We start from the raw sequence: 23,570 nt of genomic DNA on the forward strand, positions 1-23,570 counted from the left end.
TTTACTGATTTACTAATCTACTTTACCACCCATTTGCTACTGCCACGTGAGCAACTGGAGATAAGTGTCCCCTTGGAGTTCATCAAGGGGGGAGAAAATACAGAAAACAAGGAAGCATTTTCTTTGGGGTGCCAACCCTGTGTGCCACCAGCCTGCCACAAGCTGGATCCAGCACCCCCATCATGAAACCCCAACACCTCCCTTTCCACCACGAGTCTTCAGGCACGCAGGAGATGCAATTGCATCGTGACGAAAGCCAGGCAGCGGGTCTTACAGAAATAACCTCCCAAGAGCACCCAGCAGACTGCATGTCTCTCCATTTCTTCATTAAAGCAGCCTATTTTGGGAGATCCCATCCTTCTGGGAACTGGGCAGGCTTCTGCTAAATGGTCTACGCCACCACACAGCCGGAAAACACCCAGCTCACATCCATGACTGCGGCAGGCACGCAACCCGGGAAGCCGCTGTCTGGCCCCCGGACAGCCGATGTCCCAGGGGATGCAATGGGTTTCCCTGCTCAGGGCTCCAGCAGCTCCCAGGCCCAGGGCTACACACAAACACTGCCAAAACCCAGGGCCACACGGGAGGACCCACTGTCTTCCACGCCCCCCAGTTTGGGCAGATCTTTTTTGCCTCCAGCTGCATTTTTTGCCTTGTCCCATGGGATGCAGGTGGTCATAGACTTGCCATTTCATAGACTAACATCTTTGAGCAGCACCTCATCAGCAGGAGAAAGTGTTTAGCAGCAGCATGGCAGGGTAGGGATGGAGTGGGACAGAGAAGAAAGGGCCTCTCCCAACTTCTAGGGTCTACAGATAATCCTCTGATGCATATGGAAACAAGACTCTTGGCGTAAATATGTTTTCATCTTTTGTGCGTGTGCTGACTTATTCCAGCAGGGCTGCCAGCAGCCCACAGTTTATTTTTAAAACACTAAACAAGAAAAGTCCAGTATATACAACAAACACCCTGAGTTTCTAGAGAAGTATTCTCCAGAAGCTAAAAAAAGGAGGTTGCTTTTCCAGTCAGCTTGGCCAGGATCCATAGGGGATTGTGAGGTGAGAGGCACATTCTGACCTCAGTTTAGAGCAACACTGAGCAGGCACGTTGCACACCAGCTGGATCCCAAATTCATGCTAGGAATGGGCACGGAAATGGCTCAGCCACCCAAGCACACCCTGCCTTGGCAAATACCTGTGCATGGTGGCTGGGCAGCTCCTGGAATGACTGCCACGGCCTCGCCTGGAGCCCTGAGGGTTGAGACCCTGCCTCGCTCGACACACAGATGAAGCATCTCAGCTCACAGCTGCCCGGCCAGGCTGGGCTCCATGACTGCAGGCAGCTCAGCCCGCAAGGACATTGTAAAAAAGATATTGCACAGCTTCTTAAAGAGGATTTAGATGAAACTGCCACCACCCCTAGCTGGGAGGCTGCGGGGAAGCAGTGCTGGGATGAAGGATGTGGCTCTCCCTCAAGGTGACAGCGCTCCTAATTGTGTCACTCCAGCTGGCAGGCTGGAGGATGCGACCCAGTTTTGGTGCCTGTTATGTGGCTCACAGCAGTGCCAACATGCTGGAAAAGCTAAATTTAGGAGCCAAACAGGCGCACTGTTACACGTACAGCCAGGACTCACTCCATTAGGAGACGGCCGGAGAATCGATGCCGTCCGCTCACCACATGCGTTACAGCATCGCTGCAAAGCCCTCGCCGCCTGAGTGGGAAGCGTTACCAAGCCACTCAGAATAAAATTGCCACTAAATGCTGTTTGGGGGGGGGGGGGGGGGGGGGGGGAAGCAAATTCTCACTCTTTCTCAGGCATTGTAGGAAATGAAAACGGCTATTGCTGCCTGGCAGAGAGTCCAATTATGAATAATGTGCATTCTCTCCCTGCACAAAGGATGAAAGGCATCAGAGCTGGTGGTGACATTTTAAGACCAGGGATGTAAGAGCGAATCCGAGCCTCGTTGCAAGCCCAGCTTTACCCCAATAAAGAAACACTTTCTGCAGTCAATTGCCTTGCAGCGTAGCTTGAAGCCCTGCTATTGATCTAGCATCTGTTATAAGTAGGTAATCATCGTCGCTGTGCCATGGCTTCTACAACAGGATCTAAAAGCACTTTCCAGAAGATGGTTGAGGGCTGTTTTTCTGCTCTCACCCATGGCTGCAGGCAGGCAGAGGTTTGCGGGGGAGCTCATGAAACTCTCACAGGTTTGCAGAATTTGAAGGCCAGAAAAGACCATTAAATCACTCCGACTTTTTCATCTTCCAACCCTGTAAACTTCAGCTAACCAAGATGTACTCCCCGTGAGGCTCTGCCTGCCGCTCCAGCCCCAGCCCTGGCACAGCCATTTCATACCCTGCAATTTCCTTTCCCCAGCGAGGTGCTAACACGCTGCCATCAAGCCACCGCTCAGTCCTTCCCTGTAAGTCAGACAGCGAGAGCTGCTGAAATCCCCCAGCATCAGGCTTTTTTCTACTGCCCCCAGAAGGTTTCTCGGAGTTTGGCTCACTGAGGTCTGAATCTGAACAGCTCTCGAGCTCCCAGCCGCTTCCTAGCAGCGTGCGTAGGTTTTGGGCCAGGCACCTTCCTCCGAGTTTAGCAAGAAGTGGTCAGAGGTAGGTGAAATCAGGCTGCCAGCGCCTGCAAACTCCCCCCTCCCCGCCAGCACAAGCACTTCTTATCCACTTGGCAGATTCTTCTAGTCTCCAAAGAAGGAGAAAAGGATGGGAAATTAAAAATAAATGAAGCAAGAGATACACATCCATCAGGAGCCAGGCGTTGTCAGCTCAGGTCCCTGTGCAACCACTTCTTTAATCAAAACCTCATGCAGTTTAAACACTTGACAGAAGTCTAGAACAGAGATCTTGTTACCCTGAACAGGAAAAGCTCCAACCTTGAAGAATAAAATCATGTTTGTCTGATGGGGTCTATTTTCTGTAAAATCATGCTAAATTACGCTAAGCCCGTTCCTAACCGTGACATTTGAGGATTCACCCTGCAGATTCCTGTGAGATGCATGGGCGTCTTGAGGGGGTCACCAGAGGTGATGGGAGGAGCAAGCTCTCGGGCGGCAGCTGAAGATGTGCCATTTCTAAATCAGGCCATGACGCCAGCTGTAAATTTTTAAGATGCTCAAATCAAGAAAAGGACTGCTGATGGATGCGCTCCCCACTTGAAACTCACTTGCGTGGTGACGGACGTCAGACTACCTGGCTCACGGCTATGCCACTTGCCTGTTTGCTATTGAGAGGGTGTCAGAAACCTTCCAGCTTCCTAGAAACTCCCCGTGTGCCAAGGCTCAGCGAGCTCTTTAAAGCTTCCCGTATGCAGGTTATCTGCCTCTCCTGGCTTGAAAATGTTTGTCCCGGAGTTGTTGTTATTTAATACCTTTCTTAGTTACCAAGGGACGGGAAGTTTCTCCCATCGTTCTGTGGCTTTCCAAACACAGATGGGACTTATTGAAGTTTCTACCACTCTGACCTCATTAACGTTTTATGGCATGGCTGCAGCGACGCGCCTACTCCTTGCTGGGTGCCCCTCAACAGCCCCATGGTGGCTCACGTCTCCCAGCTGCACTGAACATCCTTGGGGAGCTTTAAGCGACATCATCCCCAAAACGGCTCTGCCACTGCCTTTTGGGGCCTCACCTGCACCCTGCCTCATACAGGATTGTGGCTCCCAGCAGCTCCTTTCGTAATAGCTGCGGCAGGTGGGAAAGCAGAGACAGAGTGAGGAGGAGAGACGACATAAAAAAAAAAAGGAAAAAAAAAAAAGAGAATAGTGCAGGAACACATCCAAGCTGTGCCATGGACAACATAACCTGGGGGCCACACAGGGACGGGTGGGATTTTAATTGGCACGGAGCGGGGGAAGCAGAAGAAGGGGTGCAAGTCCTGGGTTTGGTGGGAAAACGCAGCGGGCGACCCTGGGGCGACATTCATGGTACCCTCCGGCACATGCCTGCAGGGCGGAGCGTGGGCATTGGGAGTCTTGAGGCCTTTTTTGGAGAACTTTTCTCCCCTGTGGAGAACAGGAGGGAGCATCAGCACAGTCCAGCTGGAGTCCTGCAAATTGCCCCACTTAGGCTCTGGTCCTCTAAATTGCTCTCTTAACTCAAGTACATAAATCAACCCGATGAGCATCAGGGTTTTCTCTGGAGTCATGCTCCCCCACAGCCTTTGGAGTTCGTGCCTTGTCCCCAAACCCAAAGGCTGTGGTTTTGTCCCAAAGGAACATGCCTGGTGCTTACCAGGGCAAACGCCTTGCTATGCTCGAGACCTCAAGATGCGCCTCTCCATCAGCCAAGCACCGCACGGAGCCGGGGTTTCCCCACCACATATTTATTCAGAGGCACTGCACAGCAAGGACAACCTGGCGCCAAACTTTGCAAGAGGCAGACCTGGCCAGAGTTCAGCAGAAACAGAGAACTAAGACACTGAACTAAATCCATGCATCCCCACCCAATTTCTACCCAAATCAGGAATTTCATGCACAGAAGGGTTTTTGACCAGGGTCCCACATTACTTATTAAACACAGAGAAAAAAGAGTGCTTGGCACTGCAGAGAAATCCAGTCTTTGCACTAAAGCTCCTGCGAGCGCAAAGTAATTCAGATGCAGAAGCGATCTCAGCTGCCGGGAAGGAACTCAAACAGCAAAAGACAAAGGGAGCCTGTGCAGGGATGTAGAGAAAGAAAGAAGAGCTGCTGGCCAGGTGCAGGAAGGGGACACTGATCCCACAGATAAAAGGATGGGGAGGAGGTAAAGGAAACAGGTCAAGGAAAATCCAGGGATGGCTGGGGCCACTCCTGCTAAAATGCACCCAATATAGCGGGGGCTTGCTCAGGGCTGCAGGTCCCACAGCCCCCCTGCAAGAGCCTTCCAGCAGTGCCTGGTGTGAGCCATACACTGGGACCAGCAGAGCCTGAAAATGTCAGGGAGATGCTCGGGGGCCTGGGCAGCGCAAGCGTATGGATGGAGGCACATGGACTGTGAGAGCCGCCCGGCCTGTTACAGCTGGGGAAACATCTAGTGCCACGCTCACCTCCCCAGAGCCTTCCACCAACACACCAGCTCAGGTTGCTCACTGCAAGCCCATGCAGAGATGCCTTCTGCTCCCAGGCGCAGGCCCTGCACGTCTTGCTTGCAGTGCCACCTGCCGCCAACGGCAATGCTCTTCAAACACTGGAAGGGGACAACAGCAACGCAGAGCAATGAACTTCCTGCTGTTACATCAGCTTTCCCTGTCCTTTAACAGCAGCCAAACTCTTGATCCAAAAAGCAATGCTATTTCCCAAGCTGCAGGCATCCCATGAGTCGCAGGCATAGCAGCAGACGCTAATGAAGTACTTTTTTCTTTCCCTTTTATGCAGTTTGTCACTGGAGCCGGTCTCTCCCCTCAGAGACCACATCCTGAATCTTCTTGTTCATTGATTCTTTATGCTAAATGATGACTCCGAAGTCGAAATAATGTGGCATATTCTAGTTCGCATTTCAGACACCGTGAGACTTTTTAATAACGAGTTGCATGAAAAATTAGGGAGGCTGCAACAAAGAGCTCCGACAGAGGTTTCCAAAGTGACTCACAGCCAGGAGAGCCTTGCTTTTCCAAAACCCAGCGTGAGACAATCTCAAGAGCCCCCGCGCTCAGAGTGAGCCAAGTCCTCCCCCTCTGGAAAAATAAGGCCTTTTTAAGGAGACTTCCCCAGGGTGAGAATCCCTGCGGGGAGGTTTGCCGGGTGGTTTTGGGAATCTTGGCTGAGATGACATCCCATTCCCATGAGCGCTCGCGGGGAGAAGGTTTCACCCCACACCTCAGCTGGGCTGCCAAGGGTGCTGTGGGGTAGAAGTCACCTCGTGCTGCAGCCGGCCTGGGCTCCCTGCTTGGGCCACTGGCTCTGCAATGCTCCAAAACGGGGCTGGCAATGATTCTTGCTGCTCTTGCAGGCAGGTAGCAAACCGCAGCGGTACAGGGCAGCAGAGACTCTTCCAGTCTTGGCTCCCAAAGTGGTATCGCACCCAGCGGATGGTATGGCACCCACAGGGACAGCGAACATCATCTGTGCACTGGTATCCCCACTCCTGGCTTGCTACCAGCTCTGCAGCTCTTTGCCAGACTTTGCAGCATGAGGGAGGGGGAATTTCTTCAGGTTAACTTTTGGCTGACTGTTTTTGCTTCCTGCCATCCACACAACCAGCTGCCAACATATTTCAAGGGCAAGCAGTCGGCAACACACCCAGTGCAGCCCCCCGCCGGGGGTTAATGCCATTTATGCTCAGTCCCAGCAGTGACCAGCGCCTGGCTGCTGGGGTGGGAGGTGTGGCAGGAGGTGCCTGAAAGATGGGTTTGGTTGCTCTGCCCCCTCTCCCAAGCTCAGCTCCTAATTCCTTCTGCATCCCGTGCTGGCTCCTGTGACACCCGCCACAGCCACCCCCAGCCCCAAGAGTTCTCTCTGCAGCACAGCTCCCTGCTCACCCACTTCTAACGCCTAATAACTGGGCACCACTCGCCCCACCCAGCTCAGCAGACTTCCCCAAAAAAAGTTTTTCCTCCAGTGTGGCCCAAAGGAGACCCCCCTGTAGCTGGCAAAGGAAGGCTAAAAATAACAGGGTGGCCGGCACACAGGCAGCTCTTACCACATTCCAGAAGAGCGGGTTGAAGGCGATGGAGAGGACAGCTGCAATGAAGCCAGAGTCGGTCACATCCACATAGCCGAAGAGCCGCGCCATGGCTGTCACATCCACCTGGGGGGGAGAGCCAGTTACTGGGGGTGTGGATTCCTGCAGGGGCACCGGGTGTTGCACCCGAATATAGGGCACTTCATCTCAAACCAAATGCATCAGCTGCCCTGCAAGAGCGGACGAATCTTTTAACGGCCCCAAACAAAACGTTGTTATGGCTTGCAAAGCGCTGTGTCAGGGTGCAAAGCCAAAAAGAGGGGTGGGGGCTCCTCCAAGCTGGCTTCCCCCACACCTCGGGCACTTGCAGCAGCGCCCAGAAGGACAGGGGCACTGTGAGGACACTGCTGCCGTCAGGACGAGCACCAGCCCTACGGGGCAGCTGCCAAACAAGCGTGTTTCCAAGCTGCAGGGAAGGGAGCACCGTTTCACAGCGCCTTGGTGTCCCCGGGGATGGACGACTGTCCCAGGGATGCTGGTCTGCATGGAAACTCCAAGCAATTAATTGTGTCAGCCTCAAAGTTGCCTTCCACAAAGTAAGTGGTGCAGAAGTGATGTATTTGCATTGTAAGAAGCTGCAAAAGACTTTCCTGTCTTACTTAATGACAACAACAACAACAAACTTAAAGCTTGCTGGTTTTGCCCCTCTCTCCTTTTAAGAGATATTTTTCCCAGGATGGCTCCCTGACATTGTCAGCATTTTTACGTGCAAAAAGCCGTGCTGCTTCTGCTTCCCCGCCCCCTCTCCCTGCAGTGGTATTTGGATGAAAAACAGCCAGCGCCTTTTTTTTTTTTTCCCCAAAACTTTGAAAACAAAAGACAAAATAGCCCAGCCCAAGCCCTTCCCTTGCTTGAATCAAAATCAAGACAACATTGAGACATGGAAGATTTTTGCTTCCCAAACACAGCTGTGTTTGCAAGTCCTTTGGATGCCAGGGGACAGGAAAGGCTTGAAAAGGCATCGGCTCCACCTCACCCGTCCAGGAGAGAAATTCCCACTGGCTCCTCACGGGTTATTTGAAGGAAGCAGAGCTGCAGTGGGATTCATGGAGAGGGGCTGCTAAACCTGCCGTCTCTCATAGCCAAGAGCAAAGGCCCTGGGAATGGCTCCCGTGCTATCCTGGGTCATGTCAGGCCACTCCAGGTGCCTCCTGCACAGCCGTGACTGCCCGCAGTGCAAAGTGCAAAAGCAAAGGCCGTAACACCCCAGCCCCAGCTCCCCCAGCTCCTCCATCTGAGCCCTCGGGACACGGGTGCTGGCGAGGAATGATGGGAACAGCCTCCAGGGCCTGACCCCAACCCATCTCCCCCTGTTCCCGTCCTCCTTGCTCTCTCCTCCCCTCCCTTCACCACCGAGCAGCCCTTCGCCACCAGACCTAGTCCCTTCAAACCGAGCACTGTCAACCTGTAACCCGGGCACCGAGAGAGTAACCCGGGCACCGAGAGAGCCGCTGGCGCTGGGGCCGAACTGTCTGGTCCCACTTCAATTGCAAACACCGTGGGATCAGGACAGCTTCTTTCCTCTCGTTTCGTACGGCGCTGAGCACACCACCAGCACGGGCTGAACAAAAGCTTCTTGACCTACTAACTCCTGGTTGGCATCATCGTTAACATTGCACTCACCTTCTTTTCTCCTCAACAACCAAATTTGCCGCTGCCGGCAGGAAGCAGATTGGCCTGTGCCTAGTATGTGCTTTTAGGGATAAAAGGGGAGCCCATTAGGATGCGCTGTCTCTGCAAGCCGCTGGGACAGCCACTCAACGGGCACAGAACATCCAACTTTGCCCCCTCCTCCCCGACGGGCGATAAATAACGGTGGCAAACGCTGCCCGCTCGCCCGCAGCCGGGGAGGGCGAGAGCCGCAGGGGCAGCGGCACCCTCGGGGCTCCCCTGCGGGTGCCGGGGCGGCCCCCGCCACGGGGCCCGGGTGGAAACGGGCCAGGGAGGGGGCGGGCGCGCCTCGGGCAGCGGGCACCGAGGGTCGCCGCGGCCTGCCGCACCTGCGGGCACAGCCCGGGCGTTACCGCCAGCAGCGCTGCCGGGCCCCGCGGCGGCACCGGGAGAGGCCCCGGGGTGGGGGAGGCTCCGGCCCCCGGCCGCCCCGCGCAGCCGAGCGGCAGCGCCCCGGGCCGGGCCCCCTCCCGGGGCCGCAGCGAGCCCGGCGCTCCCCGCCCGCCCCCGGGGCCCCGCCGGTACCTGGCCGTACTCCAGGCCGCCCAGCCCTTCGCAGCACTCCCGCGGGAAGGGCCGGCCCCCGCCCGCCGCCGCCCGCCCTCCCGCGCCCGGCCCGGGTCCCCTCGCCATGGCGCGGGGCCGGGGGCCGGGGTCGCCCCGCCGCCGCCGCCTCCCCCGCCCGGAGCCGGCCGAGCGCGGAGCCCCGCGGTGGCGCTGACGGGAAGCGTAGTCCCGCCTCCGCCGCCTCCGCCGGCGGGGCCCCGGCAGCGCGGGGGGGAGCCGGGCCTGGAGGCCGGGCCGGGCCGGGCCGCGGCGCCGGGGAAGCACTGACCTCGCCGCGGGCCCGGCCGCCTCCGTCGCGGGCTGCGAGCGTGTGTCCGGCCGCGGCGGCGGGGAGGGCGGCCTGTGCTGCCGGCGCCTGGACTTCGACCCTGCCCGGTGAAGCAACCGGGCCGCGGTGCGGGTCGGCCACCCCCCTCCCGGGGCGGGCGGGACGGGGCCCGCCGGGGACGGGGCTTCGACCCACCGGGCAGCCGGCGTGGGGCCGGCCGCGGGGCCGTGCGTGGGAGCGGGGGTGACGAGCGGGCAAGAAATGGAGGTGCCAGCGCTGTAGCGGCGGCTGAGACCCGGCCCTGCCGACCCCTGCCCGTTCCCTGCCTGTTCCCTGCCCGTCCCCTGCCCGCGCTGCCCGTGTTCAGCGCTCACACCAGGGTCGGGGGAGGGAAACGGCTCCAGTGGCTCTCTGGTACCGGAGAGCCTGTGGAGATTAAACACTGCGGGCCCGGCATTACTCATTCCAGCGTAAAATGTAAAGCCATCAAGCCTGGATGTATTTTGAGGACAGTTCACTGCACCCTATTCCCTTCAGCAGGTGTAATTTTTTTTTTTTTATTGCTGTTATTATTCCTACTAATATTATTTCTCTTCTTCTCTAGGATGTTTCTGGTTGATGCACCTCATGGGCTGCAGTCCCGGACCTGCCTGTGCATGGGAAATCAGGTAGTATCATTCCCACGGACCTCTTAGGGTCTCTGCATGGACCATGCGCTTTTGCAGACCCTCCTTTGAGGGGAAATAAATTTTCTTCAAAAAGGAACTTAATATGAAGGAAGCCTCGTGAATGAGCTGCAAGCATCCTTCCCAGAGGTCTTGCAGGAGTCGGGAAGGGACGGGATGTCTGAGCGCTCGTGCCCTGGCAGGCACCGGAATTGTGCATGAGTGATGGCTCGCATGAAACCCTCCCTGGCAAAATGGCATCCTTGGAGGTTGCACTTCAGGAGACCCAGGGGATCCCAGCTACGACTCTCAGCCCCATGGGAAACCGGCTTTCCTTAGTTCTGCTGCTCCAAACCCCTCGCTGCAGCAGTGCATCCCCACCTCCCCGCCTGCAGGGTCAGCTCCTACACTCAGGGTGCTCGCAGAGGGCTGGACCCCAGCCCGCCTGGGCCCGACGAGCACATTCACAGTACAAATTGCAGTGCTGGGCCAGTTTGGGGCGAGGCACGCAGGAAGGCGCTGTGGGTGGGAGCAGCGTTCCCCATGGATGATCTCCAGCTGCTTCCGGCCTCTTCTCCCTCGCGCTGGATAATTTTGCTGTGCCGAGTGTGTAATTATCACCTCTGTCATCTCCCAGGCTGGGGCGTGGGAGCAGATGGGAGGATGTTTATTTTGCGAGTCCCACCAGCTGGGTGCTTGGGGCAGCGGGGAGGGCGAAGGGGAAACAGTGAGGAAAGCAATGATGGCTGTGTTCAGAGAGGAGGAAACGTCCCCCCGGGGAGGGAATTAGCAGGGAAGAAAACTTCTCCAAACCGTCCTCCCTGCTGCAGGGGGAGAACATCCCGGTGCTGCCAGCGCTGCCAGCTGGGGAAGGACAAGGATGCCATGGTGGGCTGGGAGGAGGAGTGGGTCTGGCTGAGGATCGGAGGGAGGGATGGATGGTGAGGAGGTGCAGAGGGGTGAGCTGTCTCGCTGGCTCCTTGCTTGAGGCCAGCAGAGCTGGGCTGTCACGGACATGTCTGTCCTGTCACCCCACGTTGGGGGGCACCCAGCGAAGGCATGTGCAGGACCCAGTGCCCTACCACCAGCCCGTCTGTGCTTGGGGCAGGGAATCACACCGGAGCCTCCACGCTGTGCCTGCTGCCAAATCCGCTGTCCAGGGCACATTTTCCACCTAAGAAGGACAGAGGGTGTTTGTGGTGGTGGGGCCCCTCCACGCCAACCTCCCTCCCACCTCGGAAACATCCCAGCAGCTGTGAAAGAGACAAAGGCGGCTTTCTGCAGGGCTTGATTTTTCTTTGTGTCCCCATCCCTCCCCTTCTCCCTGTGGCATGCCTTTTATCCAGCTTACCGTTTCCGAGCACCGAGCTAAGGAAGAGGGCATTGCCCTCGGCTTTCCCAAGTCCCTTCTCAGCTTGAACCCCTCCCAGCGCCCTTTGAAATCCCACCACAGCCCCGAGAGGTCACCGATGAATATGGAGTTGCAAATGCCTGCGTGGGCAGAAGGCACTTAAACAAAGTCATTCCTAACGGCGGTGATGAGCTGTTGGAGGGAGGACGGGAGCCAGCTCACCATTTGGCAGCTGTTAACGGCACACAGGGATCGTGCAGCCACTGTTGGTTCCGCTGGCATCTGCTGCAGCGGCACCAAAGGGTTTCCATGTGTTTGACGCACTCATCGCATGCAGCTGTGCAATGCATGCATGCGTCAGGCCAATGAAGAATGCTCGCTGTCTGCGAGTTAGCAGGACACTGCGGCTCAGGGAGCTGCAGTTTGCTCAGGAGCATTTCAAATGCAAGGAGACCCAGGGGACTCCCAACACGTGGAAATCCCGGGCAGGGGGTGCTGTCAGCTGGGTTTCCCTTAGAAATGGGGCATTGGTTGGGAAACTGCAGCCAGGTCAACTTCAGCACAGAGGGACATCTCTCCTTACAAGCCCAGGAGAAGGTTTCCAGGCCAAAGGATTGGTTTCCTTGCTGAGAAAAAGGAAAAAAGGGGATATAAAGCACCGACAGCTTTCACTCTCTGCAGGTGACTCTTGCTGCTATCCTCTGCAAAGCAGGACAAGCTCATGAATTGCCCTGCTTGCCTGCAGCTCCTATAACCCCCCTCACACCCATTGCTCCAGCCAGGCGAACCAGACTTTATGGTTGTCCCCAGTGAGCCTTAGTGGCCACCAGGAAGGGCTGCTTTCTGCTGGCAACCTTGGTTTCTCGTACCCAGGCTTGCAATCTGCCTGGTCCCACCCCAGCTCTGTCCCTTGCTGATAGAGGTCCCATGGGCGCAGCATGGAGCTGGGGCCTTTTTCCCAGTCCTTTGAGTCCCCTTCCCCAAGGGTTGTGTCATGGTCCACATGTTCAAACCTTTATTTCAATAAAGCTGACCCCCATGGGTTTAACCCTTGCAAACCTGCAAGGGCTTGGACTGACAAGTCATGGAGATCAAGGACAGAGTATCAAAACACACGGTAAAGGATGGCATTGCAAGCCTAGAGAGAAGCAAATAACGGTGGAGCACAGAGCTGAAACCTTGGGCAGAAGCAGCAAAATTGCAGATACTCTTCTGTCCTCCATCAGATAACACATTGTCACCTGCGGTGCAATGCTGCAATCCAGACCTGTAATCCTAGTGGAAATCCTCTAGTGTTTGTGCTGGAGGTTAGCTCTATTTATATTCTGATGAATGATTTACTCGAGTAATTGGCACACAGCTCCCCTATTACAGATCATAAAGAATTAATCACAAGATTTTCAATGCTCCCCTATCAATTTTATTAGGCTTGATTGAACACGGTGGATTGGGAACATATGGTATGTGAGTCAGACTCTGTTCCCAGTTATACCCTGCTTAATGCTGGGGACTCGCTCGGCTGCTGATCCCTGTAAATCCAGGGATGCAGCTGCTCCTTTCCTTCTTTCCATGCCCCGACTGCTCCTTGCATTCCCCTAAATGCCCAGGGATGCAGAGAGCAACCAAGATCAACTCCATGTACCTATATTCTCCAAAAGCCTGAGATGCTCCCAAACTGAAAGCCAGGCTGGGAAGAGGATACTTTGCTTCTAGCTCCTCTGTGTATCAGTGTGAGCCAGAAACTGGAGCCAAATGCTTGGGAGCTCGAGATCTGCCCCTAGAGCAGTTGTCGAACAACAATCCCTGCGAAGGGGACGTGTCACGGCGTGGGAGGCTTGTCGCCGTTGAAAGCTGAGGATGCCTGTGTTGGCGTCGGGGTGTCCTGCCAGGCAGGTTTGCCCACAGGAGATGCTTTCTTGAAAGAAAGAATTAGCAACAAGAAGTCCTAACACCTGTGGGAGCAGGATGACACATCCCTGCCCCGAACCAGCAGCATAGCGTGATTCCCTGGAGCAGAAACCTCCTTAAAAGCCATGTCCCCTGTGTGGCTCCACTCACGCAGAGAACCAGGAAAACCTCCAAAATTTCCATGTTGAAGGCTCACCATCCTTCCCTTGCTTTTTTGCCTGTGGGTGTTGTTATCATGCTAGCTTATATGCAGTCGTGATGCAGTGAAGGGGACGGTACGGGGCCCTGCTCCAGCTTGTGGACAACACTCACCCCTGCTGAAGCTGTTCCCGCTGTGCTCCCCGTAACTACACCAGTATCTCAATAGATATTTACAGGAGGGAATGGGAACTTTGGGTGTAGATGGAGCTACTTGCATAAGCACAGCTTATCCTGAACCAGGCTTGCAGAGCAACTGGTCTGGCACAGCTACAACCCACGTCCCCATCTGCTGTCTTGAGCAGCTGCATTGAAGGGCACCGAGACGCTATTGCCAGGAACTCTTGGCAGGAGCCAGCGAGGAAACCTCCCTCTGGTGAGAGCTGATCTGGGGAGGGCAAACCAGAAACGCAGCAGAGGACAGAGCAGGATCTGTCCTTCCTGCAGGCAAAGGGGAATGACAACGGCCCCCTAACAAAACATTTTGCGTACACAAGGTCCGGGAGCAGAGCAGGCAGGACCTTGCACAAGGGTCTTGCCAAACATCAGCGTGCCCCGATTGTCTGGGGCTGCCTCTTCTCTGCCCTGCCTGTGCTGCCTGCACCCAAACCAGCTCTCCAAGGCCTTGCCATGTCCATGCTTCTGGGTGAACACCCCTCACGAACACCCCAGGCTCTGGGAACCCCCCAGCTGACTCCAGGTACACCTGCAGCTCGGACCTGGGGAGCACCCCCGCAGGTCTCACCTCGGTGCTTGCCCTGGCAAGAGCCACAGCTTGCACTGCTTTAACCCAGGGCACTGTGCCCTCGTCACACATCGGTGGGGAGAACCACAGAGGGAGGGGACGGACACAGAGGCACTAAGGTGCATCTTTCCAGCCTCAGCCTGTTTCCAGGGAGCTCCGGTGCTCCACAGAGCTGCGTGTGTGATGGGCACTGTGGGAAGGAGCAGGCTCCCTCTGAAAGAAGCCATGCTGTCTGAGGAGCTTCCCGGCATCTGCGCTCTGAGTCCGGTGGAGACAACATCTAGGGAAGGATTCACAACAGCTTCCCTGCTCCCCGAGGCCGCGTTCATCACCAGCATGTCTCTAATGAAGCAGAGGCTTTACTTTCTGGGATCAATGAATCCACCGATCGTGACCTGTCTGCTAAGTGGGAAATCAAGTCTCTCCCTCCCTGAACTTGTCTGAGCTCGGCTCAAACAGCAGGCTCTGTCCCCAGGGTACTCCGTGTCGCTTAATTGCAAACCCCACGTCTGATTAGAGAGCAGCAGTGAGGGTGTGCAGAAGCCCTTGCTACTGCAGCCCGGCAGAGCAGCGGCCGCTCACCCAGCCTGGGAGATGGCTGCAAGGAGGAAGGATGTTTCGGGGCTCCAGGAGGGTGGAAATCCCCCCCTGGCTTTCCCTTCTCCAAAAGGTCCTGGATCTGCACAGCTGGCTGAAGGGTTTATTGCCAATCTGCTCTCCCCCAAAGCCCTAAATCCCCCAAACCATTTAAATCCCTTCAAAGTACCTTTCAGGGGGACAGATGCTTTAAGAGAAGCTGAAGCTTCCCAAAGCGGGAGGCAGCTGAAAAGGTCACTGCTACCACATCCCCTGGCCACAAGCATGTCCCACACCAGAGAGGGGAATCAACCCGCATTGCCCCCTCAGTCCATCCAAAGAGGCCGGGCAGCTTTCCCTAACACTAACCTAACACTGCCTGCACCTCCCAGTCCTCTCTGCACCTACAAAACACCCTGTGCACCCCCAGCAACTTTCCCTGTATAGTGCAAGCTGCAGATGGCTGAACCAGCCTCCAGAAAACTTACCTGCACATCATCAGCCCAGGGGTATGGGGAATTGCTCCAGATACATATAATCAGGGTGTCCCCATTAGCCGAGCAGCCAGGTTTCAGATGCCAAATTGTCCAGACGCTCACCTAATGCTCGCCACAGCAGGAATGATGGAGGGAGCTGAGTCATGGCACCCACCATCACCTCCATGGTCATCTCTCATCCCTCGCTCTGCTGGCGGACAGCTTTTCTCAGGCAATCAGCCTTGCTCTCAGATGTGACACCCAGGAGGGCTGTAGGGAGAAAAAAACCTCTCATTGGAGACTCAACGGGGGGCAAAGCCTGGTAGAGGGGGCTGCTTTGTGCCATGCGTGATGGTCCCTGCAGCAGGCGCCCAGCCCCAGTGCTCAGCACCCCGGAGAGCTGGGCTTGGAGCTTATTTGGGGCATCAGCCCTTCCCTGAGTAGTCTCTCAAAGCTGCAGGGATGTGCTCTGCCTCCAGGCTTAAACCACCCAGGGAGCCCCTGGGGAAGGACTTGCAGGTCTTGGACATGAACACGCACTCGTGGGGGCCAGGGAAGAGCCTTCCATGAGGGCATGCAGGTTCATCCCAAGGAACCACAGAGCTGGCTATAAATACCTCCTCAGAGCATCATTCCCCCTCCTCTTTGATGTTTTGCTGTTATTTACTTCAATCCCACTCCTGCTGCTGTTATTTTTATCTTCTCTTCTTTCCCCTCTGCTTTTGCGGCTGTTTATGAGCTGAATCACAGAAACACCACAAAAAGGAAGATGGAAAGAAGGTCAGGGACCCCGGGAAGAAGGTTGGGCACCCCATGACAGCAGAGTCCCCATGGCCAGCGAGCTCTGTGGCTCCCAGCGCGGTGCCCTCCCAGCAAGACATGATGGGCAAGAGCTCTGCCCTCGCGTCCCACTGGCGAGGGGCACGGCAGCCCCCCGAGCAGGGAGCTCCTCCTCTCCGAGCATCGCACTCACCCCAGACTGGACTGATATTAAAAGCAGAAGGGGTGTAGAAGCCCAGCAGAGCCTTTCCCACCTTCTCCCTGGTGCATCCCAGGGGCTTTCTGCTCCACTTCCATCCACCAGGATGAGTCGGTCCCATTCAGCTGCAGCCCGTTACCGAGCGCTGCCAGCTCCCGGCAAGGCCAGCTCCGTGTGCCATCCCTGAATCAGTGGCTGGTCATGAGGCAGCAGGTCCCCATAGGACTAATGTGGTGGGCAACTAAAAGTGCCCCCCACTGCGGGGACAGGGCTAACGGGGTCTCCCGCTGCTCCCCAGCCACCAGCATTTGTTGAATTTGCAGGAAATTGGTCTCCCTGCAGTGCCAAACCCCTGCCAGAGCCAAAGGAAACCAGGCAAGCGGCTCAGAAATTAATGAAAGTGGAGGCGATGTGAGTAGTCAGACACACATGAGCTTAATTCCCTTAAATGAATTAAAAATACATTGCTCCTCACCACCATGAGCCTGAAGCCCTGAATCACAGTGGCAGGAGGGGAGGGCGAGCGAGCCATGAGCACTAGCCACCCCACCGACCCCCTCCTCACCTGGCCATGGGGCAGGGAGGGCTCCCACCTTGGCCCCTCCAAATCAAGCAACCAGGTTTTGCTGCCACAACTGTCTCCATAGGCAGGCTGGGAGCTGGGTGCCATCGCTGGGGGCTGGTTCAAGTCGTTTCAGCAAAAAGAAGCTGCTGGAGCCAACTTTTTCATTCTCTTCCTTCATCTTTTCAGCAAGATGAAGAATGCTGAGCACAAACTGAGCTTTGCATTTTAGAAAACAGGGTCTGAAACAAAAGGTCTGGGGTTTCCCCACCTAGACCAAAGCAGACTGTTTACCTTGTTCAAGGCTTAAGGTGTTTATTCCCCTTATTGCTAAAAACAACATGCTGTCCCTGCTCCCTCCTCCACACATCCCTCCTTCCCACACCCAGAGAAGCCACCAAAACCCAGAAGATGTCCCCTTTGCCAGAGTGCCTGCCTGCAGCATTGCCCATTTGCCAAGAATGGGGGGGTGTTGCAGATCTCCATAAAAAGGGCAACCGGCTGGGCTGCAGGTCACTGCTCGGACAGGGGCACAGAGGCTCTGCGCCAGCCCCGGCCAACAAGACGGATGTTTTCTGCCGCGGTTTGCTGTTGCTGGTGGGCAGCCCCTGGGGCCCCATTTGGACATCGGCTGCCGGGGGAGAAATTGAATCCAAAGGGCAGAGGGGGAAGGAGGAGAGGTTGGAGTGGGGCTGGGAGGATGGGGTGGACCCATCACCCACCGGCCGCAGCCCCATGGCAGGGCACAGGACACGGGCACGGCGGGGTGGGTGGAAGACAGCCCGGCTGGAAGTGCGGCCAGAGTAGGAATAAGGAGGCTTTGCCAGCAGATGGGTTTGGCCATGAGTTCTTCAGCATGGGGAAAACTTTAAATCCCAAGAGGCTGCTCCTCTCCAAGGTCTGCTCCAGCCCAGACGGGCAGGCGTCCCGGAAAGCCTCCTGGCCTGGATTGCGAAGGAGGTCACGGCTGTCCCTGTGGGCTCTGCAAGCTGGAGCCCAGTGAGGATGGATGCTGGGTGATGGGAAACCACACTCAGGGGCGGCTGGCGGCTCCGTGCCAGGGCATGGGGACCCTTCATGGGGGCACCCAGGGCCCTGCTCCCCCCCGCTGCTAAGGATGCTGCGATGGGAAGCAGCTGCCCTGGGCTGGGAAAGCCCTGGGTCACCCCTGCAGACGGGCTGCCCTATGCCAGCAAGATCCTGCTGCTGGCACCAGCCCTGGTTTCCAAGGCAAGGCTCAAACCAGCTGCCTCTCCTCCTCCCTCGGTGCCGGCCGGCGTCTGGCCCTGTGTCAGCTACCAGGGATTGGCGTTGGGCTGCAAACAAGTCTCAGCTGCGTGGAGAGCAGTCATGTCCCGCAGCTAGTAGGGGCATGCAGGACAACGCTAATCAGGAAGAGAAATTATCTCCATCTCCTTGTGCCTCTCATTAAAGCCAAGCCTGGCAGTGTATGTTTTTTCTCCCAGGCAGGTGCTTGGCGGGGATGGGTGCCCTCCTGGCTGGAGGGGATGTGGGTGCATGTGGGGAAGGAGGCAGGATCCAGCCACTTTGCAGCATATCAATGCGTGGCAGCTGAGCATTGCCTCCGCAGCACTGGGCAGGACTGAGCTGCACTGCACCCACTGAGAGCCTGATCTGGCTTTCCTTAAATGCTGCCTTTCATCCCCGCATATTGGATATTCCCCATGCGGTCACATCCAGGTTCTTTTCCCCTGCTCCATCAGCTTACAGCATGATGGGACAACCCAAGCAGGCTCGCAAAGCACCAGGTGCAGGACCCAGGGGTGCAGTGGGTGCAGGGATGGGGCACGAGGCCACAGCGGTGCTGCAGCTGCCAAGGAGCATCTCAGGGTTTCATGATCGGCCCCAAATCCGGCCCCGCCGGGTGCTGACGGAGGGAAGCTGCCTGCAATCTATCACCTCTCTGCACGGCGCGTGGAGAAGAAAATAGGCTTGGGGGCATGCGATATGGGTTCAGGGCGCTCACTCTCTGCTTGGCTAAAATGACACTAATTAAGCCCCTCGCAGCGTGCAAAAGCTATTCCTACAGGGCAGACAATTAACCTTGAAACTTGGCTTTTAGTGCTTGGAGGGGAGCGAATTTTTCATCCTGTTATTTCCCCGTGCTATTAAGCTAATCCTAGAGACCACGAGGGAGAAGCAGCATTACACGTCTGCAGCTCCCAGCCTTGCCAGGAGCACAGCGTGTGGCCAGCAGCCTCATGCTCCATCCCTCCATCACGCTTATATTTTCACCCATGCTCTCCAACAGCATCATTGTTGCTGGGGAGCGCCGGGAGCGAGGGATGTGACCAAGGCACATGGCAAAGCCGTGTGGCATTACACGATTATCATGCTCAGAAGTAAATCCAGGCTCCTCCGAGCGCACTGGACATGGTGCCAGTCTGGCCTTGACTTTTCAGGGATCTTCCCTGGAGGGACGGCGCGTCCACGGCTCTCCAAGGCTGTGGCTGCTGGCACGGCATCGCCCCAGCCCAAGCTCTGCGGGAGACGAGCCAGGGCAGTTTTGTTTTCCTGGAGGAGAAAGTGAAGGACGAGGGAGGAGGAGAAAGGGGGAAGATTTGGCCCTGGATGTCAAACCCTGCCCTGGGGGCTGGGGACATGCCTGGGCTGCCCCCTGTCCTCCCCAGAGCTCACAGCCCCTCTCCCCAAAATGCAGCCGATGACAGCACTGAGCTTGGGGACACCAGGGAGGGGAGCTGGCAGCTTGGCCTGATCCTGCCAGCAGCAGAGGGAAGGGAAAAGGGACGACGGATAACCCACAAAACTCCACTGTGGGCTGCTGTGCAGGCACACCAGCACAAAAGTAACGTGTTTAAGCACTAAAAAAAAACAACTTGAGGACATTTGTTGCAACAAGCTGCAAAAATTAACCAAAATGGCTGAGAAGAGAGTGCTGGGAGGGCATCACTGCAGCACAGGCACCCATGGCCACCCCCACATCAGGCAGGGCTCTGGCAGCACTCCAGACCTGAGCCAGCCATGCCGGGGCAGCTGTCCCCACAGATGAGTGCCTGGGGAAGGGGGACAGGGGGGTGAGGGGGACCCCAACGCCATGAGATGCAGAGGGCAGAAGCCAAGAGAAGGGCTGGGAAAGCAAACCTCTCCACGTGGGAGGAGACACATCTGCCCAGCAAAAGTCTCAGGGGTCTTTGGGACAGGGGAAATGGGTGAAAGCCATCGGGAAGGGAATGGGAGCATGTTTTGGGGTGTAACACTCGGAAAGCTCAATGCCGGCCACGTGCCCAGGTCAAGTAGCAGCTTGTGGGCAAAATGCACCCGGGGTGATGAGCAGCAGGTGATTGATGTGGCAAATGCAAATCATTTCCCTGTGGTTCAATTAATCTCAATTAACATTTACGCAGGAAAGCCTTTTTCCCTGAAGTCAATCTTGGGTTAAAACCTCCTTTCCCCCCATCAGCTGCCCCTGAGCAGCTCTTGTTCAGCTGTGAGCTGAGCAGTGGTGGGGAAGGGGTGGCCCTATGGGTCCCCTACCTCCAGGGATGAGGATAGGGCACACTGGTGATGTTGCAAGAAGCAAGGGAAGACGTGCAAGATGTGCTGCTCCTGGCGGTGATGGTGCCATGAGAAAGTAAACCAGCCTTTGGGGGTGCCCAGGTGAGATGGGAAAGGCTGTGCTTGATTGGGACCCCACTATTTGCTGGGGTGATGCAGTGGAGCCTTCCCCCAAAAATGCATGGAGCAGCTTACAATGTTGAGGCCACTGCTGAGATGAACAGTGCAGGGGTGGAAAGCCGGCCAAGCCAGATGAGAGACAGGTTTTGCCTGCGGGAAGTTTAACACCGTTCTGCTCACTGGGCTGGTGTTATCTGTGTCAGCCCAAGCCACCCTGCACCCAGACATTTTCCAGGTGCTCCTTCAACCAGGCCACTCAGCATCCAGCCCAGGAGCTGCAGCTGATGCTCATTTCCCCCAGCTGCATCCTCCAGGGAGGTCTTCCTCATCTTCAGCAACCCCTTCCCACTGGTGAGACCTGCAAACCTCCCCCTGACCCCCACATCGAGCTGAGCGCTGGCTGCTCAGGTCCTGCTCCCAGCCTCAGCACCCCAAAATAGCAGCAAACCTCCTGCCTGAGCACTACTGTAAGTGCTTTCCCAGCTTGCTGCGCTAATTGCTTGGCCTTTAAATCAGAGCATGGAGGGCTGCAGCAGCCCTCAAGGAGCCATTTTGTATGTGGGTGCTGTTTCTCTGAAATGGCCTGTCTTTTAACTGCTTTCCTCTTTTTGTTGAGGGGGTGGTACATTATGGAGGTTGGATAAAGCAACTGAAGGGAGAGCTGCACCGTAAAAGTCAGTCTGCTGCTAAATCTGTTGAAAAAATGATGCTGCAAAGTGCCTTTGCAGTTGTTTAGTCATTTGTTAGCCTGGCTGAGGGGTGATTTGCGTGGCTGTGCTCTGCTTGTGTGCACAAGCACCAGCTGCAGAGCATCACGTAGGGTAAAATGCCTTTAGCGTGTAGGGGGCTCAGAGTAAGGGTCAGGAAATGAGGATGAGAGAGCACTGATAAGAAACTTTCTTTTTTCTGGGTGACTTTTTTGGCTTGTCTGCCTCACTCTCCTATTGCAAAATGATGCTCATCTTCTCCAGGGCTCCCATGGAGGTAAAGTCAGCTCCCACTGCCTTGCAGCTTTTGCCTCCCCAAGAACCATGCCCTTGAAAGACACTTTTCCTGCAGCTCTGTTGTTTCTCACAGTTAGCTTTCATGCTTTTAAAAAAAAAAAAATAAAAGAGAGAGTAGGTGCCTCGGGTAGCAGATGGGACTGGCTTCTCCTGCCTGCTATAAATCACAGAGGAGGTTTTACCTTCCTGGGATGAAGCCATGCTCTCGGAGCACCGATCCTGCCGGAGCTGGCCAGGAGTGGAGGCACAGCCGGCTGCCAGCGCCGTCACCGCTCATCGCTGCATCTTTCTCTCCAGGAGGAGGAGATAAACCGACCTGCTGTGCCTCTTCTGCAGAAGTGGCAAGGTCCTAATGGGATTGCTAAATCATGGCTGTACTTTGGAGCGTCATTCTGCCGGTGTAAATCAGCCCCGCTGAAATCAGCAGTGTTGTGCTGATTTACACTGGGGTGGGGGGGATGCTGGATGGTTCATCTGAGCATCCCTGTCCTCTGAGTGGTGGCAGGCGGCCACAAATCGCCCGGCAGCGATGGAAATAACTCCACAGCCCAAGCTTGGGCATGGGGATGAGGAGATATGCAAAGCCAAAGAGGTTTTGGAGTGTCTGTGGGAATGAATTTCAAAATTTAGAACAGAATAGAGTATTTTCAGTTGGAAGGGACCTAAAATGATCATCTCATTCAACTGCCTGACCGCTTCAGGGCTGACCAAAAGTTAAAGCATGTTGTTAAGGGCATTGTCCAAATACCTCTTAAACACTGACAGGCTTGGGGCATCGACCACCTCTCTAGGAAGCCTGTTCCAGTGTTGGTCAAACACTGGAACCCTCTCAGTAAAGAAATGCTTCCTAATGTCCAGTCTAAACCTCCTCTGGTGCAGCTTTGAACCATTCCTATGAGTGCTATCACTGGCTACCAGGGAGAAGAGACCTCCCTGGAGACCTCCCAGGCCTGCTGGAGGCTGGGTTTCTCCAGGTTTTTGAGGGGGTTTAGCATGTATCTCTCTCGTTTAGTATGCAGGAGACACAGCCTTCCCGAGTGTGGGTGGCACAGGACGGGGCGAGCAGGCACCAAGCTCAGCCCCGGGCTGTTTGCAGTAGGGCGAATGGTTATGAGCGGCTGGTTGTTCCAAAATTGGAAGGGATAAATGTGGAGTGGAATGTGTGCCAGCCGACTGGGCTGTGTTAAACCCCGCGTGAGCGCTTAGCTGTGACAAAGCATCGGCACCGAGGGGCTTACATGCACGGTAGCTGGCGGCCGGTGAGCTGGGCCATGCTTTATTGGCATTTGCAGCTGCAAAGCGGTGGTGCTGGCTCCAGGGAGCAGCGATGGCTGAGACCTGTGTGCTGCCGAAAGCCACCACATCTTCAAGTGACTGTCAGCTGTACCTGTCCCCAGCCCAGGGAAAAAAAATGCCTGCAGCCCTGTAGGTTGCATTTACCGCTCTAGATGACTACAGAGTTGAGGTGCATATATAATATAGCCTGCTATGTCCATTTTATAAGGTCCATGCAGGACTGTATTACCTGCATGTGCTGGGGTAGACCAGGGCTGGGGAGATCCCGACCTCCCATGTCGCATTTTGTGCCCCAATGGTGCAGGACTGGCTGTGGGACCAGTGGCAGCTCAGTGTGGGAGTGGGGGTTTCTGCTCTGCACAGGAGTATCTTGGCAGGCTGGGCACGATTCCCAAGGATAAAATCTGGTGTCATGCCAAGGGCAATGCCTGGGAGGGAGCGAGGGCTGCCCTCGCGTAACACTGCCCATCTCTTTGATCTCATGCTGAGCTGAACTGGTGGCTTCCACCAAAATCCCATGATGGTAATTTGATATTTCCCCCCCCTCCTCATTCTGTGCTGCAGAAGATCCAGAGCAGCACTTCCCCAAAGCATCAGCACTTTATACAGCAAAAGACCCAACGTGCTTCCATAGGCACAGACACACAGACATGCACACAGGCAGGATACAACTCCCAGGATTCATTTATATCCCTGCGCTTCTTTATAGCACTGCAAATCCCCGCACTGGGTTACCAGGTCATAGCAATACCTGCAGCAGAAATACCTCCCTGCCTTAAGCAGCACGTTTTTATCCCAAGAGGATGTTTGTTTAGTGCATTGTGATTCTAATTCAGCAGATGGTACCAACAGCTGCCAACCCTGCTTCTTATCTCCCTCCTAGCAGGCAGCGTTGACCTGATGTGACCCCGAGCGGGGCTCAGCCTGACACCCGTGGCTGTGTCTGGGTGAGGACATCCCCTGGCAGGAC

General features: G+C 55.9%; 1 protein-coding gene across 2 annotated transcripts in view; it reads right to left on the bottom strand.

The window, feature by feature from the left end:
* PEMT (phosphatidylethanolamine N-methyltransferase) overlaps nt 1–8,981 on the bottom strand; it is a gene marked incomplete at its 5' end in the record, with an annotated part of 41,855 nt that extends 32,874 nt beyond the window's left edge. For both annotated transcript variants that reach the window (XM_082311839.1, XM_082311838.1), the window contains 2 exons: nt 6,636–6,743; nt 8,874–8,981. In XM_082311839.1, coding sequence (XP_082167965.1) covers nt 6,636–6,743; nt 8,874–8,981 — 216 coding nt within the window. The remainder of the gene's footprint in view (nt 1–6,635; nt 6,744–8,873) is intronic.
* Between the last annotated feature and the right edge of the window lie 14,589 nt (nt 8,982–23,570).

The sequence above is a fragment of the Platalea leucorodia genome (assembly GCF_965183815.1).
Source record: "Platalea leucorodia genome assembly, chromosome: 5".
Lineage (NCBI taxonomy): Eukaryota > Metazoa > Chordata > Aves > Pelecaniformes > Threskiornithidae > Platalea > Platalea leucorodia.